Source organism: Vigna umbellata, chromosome 1 (genome assembly GCF_029865625.1).
Source record: "Vigna umbellata cultivar VRB3 chromosome 1, Vumbellata_1.0, whole genome shotgun sequence".
In the NCBI taxonomy this organism is placed as follows: Eukaryota; Viridiplantae; Streptophyta; class Magnoliopsida; order Fabales; family Fabaceae; genus Vigna; species Vigna umbellata.
In genome coordinates this window covers 25,621,981-25,628,830 of record NC_142165.1, presented here as the reverse complement: position 1 = coordinate 25,628,830, position 6,850 = coordinate 25,621,981, and the positions used below count along the sequence as shown (strand labels likewise).

General features: G+C 36.0%; 1 protein-coding gene across 2 annotated transcripts; it reads left to right on the top strand.

The window, feature by feature from the left end:
* LOC124847235 (uncharacterized) lies at positions 1-6,046 on the top strand. Of its 2 annotated transcripts, none has more exons than XM_088101911.1 (6): positions 1-391; positions 558-1,180; positions 1,522-2,270; positions 2,401-2,490; positions 4,504-5,280; positions 5,488-6,046. In XM_088101911.1, the coding sequence occupies exons 2-6, from the start codon at positions 1,072-1,074 to the stop codon at positions 5,626-5,628; spliced, it is 1,866 nt and encodes a 621-aa protein (XP_087958037.1). In that variant the 5' UTR covers positions 1-391; positions 558-1,071; the 3' UTR covers positions 5,629-6,046. The 2 variants fall into 2 exon arrangements, with proteins under 2 accessions (XP_087958037.1, XP_047180633.1); XM_047324677.2 differs by having other exon boundaries at positions 1-431.
* Positions 6,047-6,850: the final 804 nt, after the last annotated feature.

Here is a 6,850-nt window from a genome sequence, read left to right as displayed (position 1 = left end):
ATTATTATAATATTGAAGAAAAAAAAAAACAGAAAGAAAAGAGAGTGTTCATCGAAGGCTTGCTTCTGAGTATTGGAAACTAACAGAAAATTATACCTTGTGTTTTCTTCTCAATTTCGCACGCACTAAACAAAAAACAAACAAAACCCTATTTCTGCACACACTCTCTCTGGTTCTCTGCTCATTCATTCTCGGACTCCAAACCTAAACAGAACCAACTCTTCCTTTTCCTTCTCCCTATAAGCATTACGCGATAAGACTTGTCTGTTATCACTTAAAAACGTCCACGTTTCACTCCCATCGTCAATCACTGCGAGGCCTTTAGGGTTGGTTGCTTCCTCTTCTGTGGCTTTCTTTTCCCTCTCGCAATCAGATATCGACGTAACCCTAGGTTCGGGAGGAGATTTTTCTTACATCCACCAATTAATCACGTGTGTTTTATTCTTCTCTGTTTTTCATTACCTATTTATTTTGGACAAAGAATATAGGGATTTTTATTTTATTTTGTTTTTTTTTTCTTTTCCAATTTTGGTGCTGTGGATGGGTTTGCAATGCAGTGAGTTCTGCCATTGTTGGGGCAGTGGTGCTTCCATTTTCTCAATTATCCGTTCTTGAATTGTATGGGGAGGTGAAACATCTGGAAGTGGTTTAAAGTGGAAATCTGTGTTTTGATTAACCATGGAGGCTTAGCTTTGGGAAGCGCCCCCTTCACAACATTGTCTTGTGTTTCAAGACTCAGGTTTCTCTTTAGCATCTTGTTTTGGATGAGTTACGGCTGCGGTTGTAGTAGATTGAGAATCAGGTTGGAAAGGTTGGATTATTTGGAAACTGTTGAACGATTGGGAATTGAGGCGTGATTGAATGTTACTGTGAAAGTGCTGATATTTCGTTTGGAATGGGTTTTTCATGATTGGGTTGGGTTTTAGGATAGTGATGAGTGGTGCAAGGTAGAGAATGGAGATTATTAAGCGATAAAAACGAGTGCGATAGTGCTACTTGTGGGTGGAGTTGGTGAAGAGGAGCACACGACTTTCTTTTTTTTTTTGTTTCTGATGATGTTCAGAGTTAGTTATGGAAAGAAGTGAACCCACATTAGTTCCAGAATGGTTGAGAAGTGCCGGAAGTGTTGCCGGGGCTGGAAGTTCAACCCCACATTTTCCCTCCTCGTCTAATCACACTGGTAATTTTGACGCCCTTTTTTAATTATTTACATTTTCAATGCTTTTATTTGATTTAATTGAGAATTTCATGTCCCGTATTTAAGAATATTGTTTCTTAATGCGCACGAGATAAGAATTGGCCGTATACACTATTTTAAAAGAGAATTGTCATGACAGTTGTTTTGTAACATCAATGATATCTTCTTGACTCTCACTGGCTGGAGTTGTGTCAATGTTTGGATTTCTTGCGGCTGCACTTGTCTGCTATTTGCTCAATTTAAAACCCTGGGTATTTAAGTTTATTAATGTTTTATTCCTTGAAAAGGGGAAAAATACTAACCATATTGACATTGTTGTGTAGATTCTTCTTCTGTGGCCCATCATACAAGGAATAAGTCTTCTAAGAATGCTGGTGATTTTGACACTGCTCGTTCTCTGTTTCTTGAACGGACATCCTCTTCAAATTCTCGGAGGAGTTCTATAAATGGTTCTGCCAAGCATCCCTATAGTAGTTTCAACAGAAGTCATCGTGACAAAGAACGTGATAGAGAGAGAGAGAGATCCAATTTTGGAGATAACTGGGATTGTGATGGTTCTGACCCATTGGCCAATCTCTTTTCTGGGAGGTTGGAGAAGGATGCGCTGCGCCGTTCACAATCAATGGTTTCCAGGAAACAGAGTGAGACTATACACCGTAGAGTAGCAGTTGATACTAAATCTGGTGGCAATAGCCATCAGAACAATAGCAATGGAATACTTTCTGGAAGTAATGTTATTAGTAGCATTCAAAAAGCCGTCTTTGACAAGGATTTTCCATCACTTGGTATTGAAGAAAAGCAGGGAACAGCTGAAGTGGTGAGGGTTTCATCTCCTGGTTTGGGTTCTAGTCAGAGTCTACCTGTTGGAAGTTCCACTTTGATTGGAGGCGAGGGATGGACTTCTGCACTAGCAGAGGTACCTGCATTAATTGGGAGCAGCAGTACTGGATCTCTACCAGTGCAGCACACTTTTAATACAAATTCTGGGTCTGTGCCATCAATTACAACAGCCAGTCTTAATATGGCTGAGGCATTGGCACAGGCTCCATCCCGAGCTCGCACTACTCCCCAGGTAGTTGAATTATTTACGTGTTTCACTAGCTTACTTGTTTCACTAGCTTCTTTATTCTTATTCTTTTCTTACAGTTTAGTGATCTTTTATTTATATCCATGATCAATTAATAAGCCCTAAACAATTGTAGGTGCTGGTCAAAACCCAAAGACTCGAGGAACTTGCTATCAAGCAATCAAGACAGTTGATTCCAGTAACACCCTCAATTGCTAAATCTTCGGTAAGAGATTGTGAAATACTTTTCTGGTTTGTTTTTTTGAACTTTATTCTATTATAGATTTCATAACAGGATTTTATTTCTGACAATTAATCTTTATCCTTATGTAGCTCTTGTTTTAATTGATATTTTGTATATTAGTTTTTTGTTTGTGGTAGTTTTAATTAGTACATGTATAACTAGGTTGTAGGGTAACATTTGAAGCTAGATTTGTACTTTGGCTTTTTAGTTTATTTTGGTTTGTATTGGAGTGCTATTTTTTGGCAGGATGAGGATTTGTTGTTGTTGGAGTGCTATTTAGTGGTAAACGTTTGAGTTAATGTTGACAATTTCAAAAGTGTTTTGAATGGCCTGGAATTTTTTTGATGGTGGAGGTTGTGGTGTAACACTATCAGATTGGAAATAGTATTGATGAAATGGTTAATATGGTCAAGTAAAGAATGTTGCTTTTTGGTTTTTCTTTTTGTACTTTTTAAGCAAGCATATAATTATTGCTGAAAATCTCGCATCAATTGGATATATTATCAAATTGTAATATATAAATAAGTGAAAATCTAACCTTATGAGTCGGTGTGTAGGATTATGGTAGACCAAAATTTACTTTCAAATATAGTATCATAACCTATTCTAGCAAGATTTGTTGGACTTATCATACCATTAGCTATTTGAACACTTACACATATGTAGTCCCACTCTCAAGATGTTAGTTTTTGGCATAAGGGGTGTGTTGGACATCCCATGTTGACTAGAGATGTGGTCTAACTAATTATAGTTTATAAGTACATGTAATTCTCATTTTGTGAATTGATTTTGAGGTTGAGTTAGACTTAAAGATCATTTCTAAGAATTATCTGAGTGGTGGTTTCTTATTAGTGATATCTTTATGCTTCCTTGAACACTAGACTGAGGTGACAAACATTTCATTTTACAAATAATGCTTGGTCCTAAATCTGAAAATGTCATCAACTGTATATGGTCTAAACCTGTTTTATTTGATCTAGTGTGCAAGTTTTTGGGGTACTGGTTCACCATGAGTTCCCAAGAAAAACCCTGTTCTTGTGGTTCTGACTCTGGACCAATATTGTTAAATGGTAGTGCCATGGCAGAATGGTTTGGCAGATTTTTTGCCAACTGCCATTGGCAACTTGTGAAGGGAGGCCTGCTACTTCGGTACCATAGGCCAGGCTCCAGTGCTGTTAGTATATGGTTGAATATTGTCCTGCCATATTCTGCCATGCATTATTGATGACATTGCTCTGGAATCATTGGTAGCACTATTCTGGACTGCCTATCTCTCCTCCAGCATCTCCCATATGGTGTATAAGGAATCTGTGTGCTGGGATTATGTGGTTCCTTGGAATAACAATCTGTCATGATTTGATATTAAATTGCTTAAAACCTTTTTAATTTTTTTATGGTGGGCGACATATGTGATTTTTTAAATAAATCTGTAAAAGGGTTTCTAAAGAAATGCTCGAGAGACATGTTGATGTATAACTGTAACCATATTGTTTATATTGTGATAAACTGTTTGTTACCTGCTTTAGTGATACGTATTTTCATGCTCCTTTCAAATATAATCCACGATTTTTTTCACTTCTTTTACTACCTTCCCTTTTCCATATTCTTACTCTGTTTTACATGCTTCTATGGTTAGTTCACTGTGGATGGGATGGGTTATTGTATGTCGCCATTGGACATGAAGTTTTGTGCTTTCCTTCGAGCATATTAAAATTGGTTATGTAAATTGTGTTATTATAATATAGTAGCTCCAGTTGTTTCCATTTATTAATAGAATCTCTCGAAGAAATAAGGTTGTTTATAGGATGCATTTTCTCAACATAATCAAAGTTGGATGTTTTCTTTACTTCCAAAACTTTGGAAGTTTATATTTCTAGCATGTCTATTTACTTTCTTGTATTCAATAAAATATATTTCATTAAAAGATAAAATATTATCTGTTATTTTCTTTTCTCTTAAAAGTGTTTAAGAATTTACTGTTAATTCTCTTTTCAGGTTCTTAGCTCTGAGAAATCAAAGCCCAAAACAGCTATCAGAAATGCTGATATGAATGTAGTTACGAAGACTGTGCCACAGCAACCCTCTGCGTTGCATATTGCAAGCCAATCTGTTCGCAGTGTAAATGCCAAAGTTGAAGCTCCAAAGACTTCTGGAAAGTTTACTGATCTGAAATCTGTTGTGTGGGAAAATGGTGCTTCCCCTACCTCCAAGGAAGTATCACATCCTACGAATTATCCTAACAGCAAACCAGGAAATCAACATCATGTTGCTTCAGGAGCTGCTTCTATTCCTTTGAGGAACCCCAATAACCTAAAATCCTCCACAGAACGGAAATCAACTACGTTGGATGTGAAATTAGGTTCAACATTGGATAAGAAGCTTTCCATCTCTCAAGTTCAGAGTCGGAATGATTTCTTCAATCTCATTAAGAAGAAAACATTAATGAACTCTTCTACTGGTCTTCCAGATTCTGGCCCAATGGTTTCTTCTCCCATAATGGGGAAATCTGATAAAGTGAATGGGGAAGTAGTTAACGAATCTGCAAGTCCCCAGTCTCTTGGAAATGGTACCGAACTAACTAGCAATGGTAATGCCCATGCTCATGAAGCGTTTCAAAGGCTTTCTGATGATGAAGAAAAAGAATCAATTCCATGTGCTACAATATATCCAGATGAGGAAGAAGCTGCGTTCCTTCGTTCTCTTGGCTGGGAGGAGAACTCAGAGGGGGATGAAGGCCTTACAGAAGAGGAAATCAATGCTTTCTATCAGGAGGTAATGATATCTCGATCTAGTTTTGTATTGATTAATGGTGATTAATTGATTAATGATGATTACAGTTCAAATATGCTTAGTTTTATCATGCTCGAGTTAACTCTTCAGCTATCGTTGTTTGCTTGCTGCACCAAATTACATTTTAATGCAACTTTCTGTCACCGAATTCGGTTGTTGACATACTTTTCATTGGCTTTTGTTTTTCAGTGCAAGAACTTGGACCCAACTACATTCAAGCTATGCCAGGGCATGCAACCAAAGCTGTCCAAGTTGTTCGAATCTTATGCATCTAACTTGCATGGATCTTCTGCTGAATTGAGCTCTAGTGATCCCGGATCTGAAGCTTGACACACTGTTTCTTTAATCATAGTTAGATCCAAGTTTCATATTTTTGATGGCAGATGATTAGTTCCATTCCTTTTGTTCTGAATGCTAATGAATTGAGAGTGAAAGAAGAGGGGTGGGTTTTTTATTAGAACCCTGCATTTTGCAAATATTGCAATAAGTTACAGGTGCCTCAATCCTGCCTGTATAACAGGGTATTTTTTTTTTTCTCTTTGGCTTTTTGGTTAAAGGTTATATAGGGTTGGTAGGGTAGGGGCTATTTTGTCTGCAGTGGAAGATGCTAGGTCATTGCATCTTTTGGGGCATTTTGATCCGTTTCTTTTCTTTCCATGAGGGTTTGATTCTACATGATAAAGTTTTTATGCTGTTTTTGTTAAATTTTACAAAAAAGAAGGGAAATTAAAAGTTTATTTTAATTTTAGAGCATGTTGATATTATTAGTTTTAGATGTCTTTTTGGGATATACCAGTTCACTTTCTAGTTGCGGTTCTTGGAGCATTGTTAAAATTTACAAATGATATCGAGATACAAAATATAAAGTTTACACTCTTGATTGTTCTCTGGCCAATATTTCTTTTGTACTTGTAAGTTTGAAAATTTCTGCCTCTAATTTAGAAAAATCAACTCAGTTAACTGCATGCATATCCTCCACTTGGGGTGAATGGGGTAAACACTCGGTTTGAATAATATAACTATAAATCATGTAAGAAATAGGTTATAAAGAAACATGAGAATATTGAGCTAAAATAATCTTTATGACTTTAAGCGCACTTTTAGTGTAAGGAAAGAAAAAATGTTGGGATGAATTTTTAACGAGTTACTTTTAAATTATACTTATAGTTTTTTTTTTTTTTATTGAAGTTATTTTGGTTAGGAGTGCTGAAAATTTAACATGTATTGTTAAGTGTAAAGTGCTAACTTAGAGTATAATCTCACTTGAAGTTGGAATGCTTACACAGTCTTAGAGTGAGTTTTAATTTTTATTTACCTGATTTTATTTTATATTAATTTAATCCGATAGTTAGAAAATACAAATTCTTAAAATTGAACTTATGGTAGCAGTTGGGTCACCCTTAAAATCATAATATCATACCTACTTCATCTAGTAATACAACGCACTTTTTTTATACGGAACCAGGAAATAAATAATTATTTACGTAATAATTATTAAAAAAAAACTATTTGTGAATGGTGGGTAGCTTTTTTTATGGATTCGATGATAACG

What these genes read in the sequence shown, in the direction of transcription:
- LOC124847235 (XM_088101911.1), top strand. Translation starts at nt 1,072, where the DNA reads ATGGAAAGAAGTGAACCCACATTAGTTCCAGAATGGTTGAGAAGTGCC. An exon ending in GAGCTCGCACTACTCCCCAG is followed by an intron (nt 2,271 to 2,400) that starts GTAGTTGAATTA and finishes AAACAATTGTAG; the next exon opens with GTGCTGGTCAAAACCCAAAG. An exon ending in CCTCAATTGCTAAATCTTCG is followed by an intron (nt 2,491 to 4,503) that starts GTAAGAGATTGT and finishes TTCTCTTTTCAG; the next exon opens with GTTCTTAGCTCTGAGAAATC.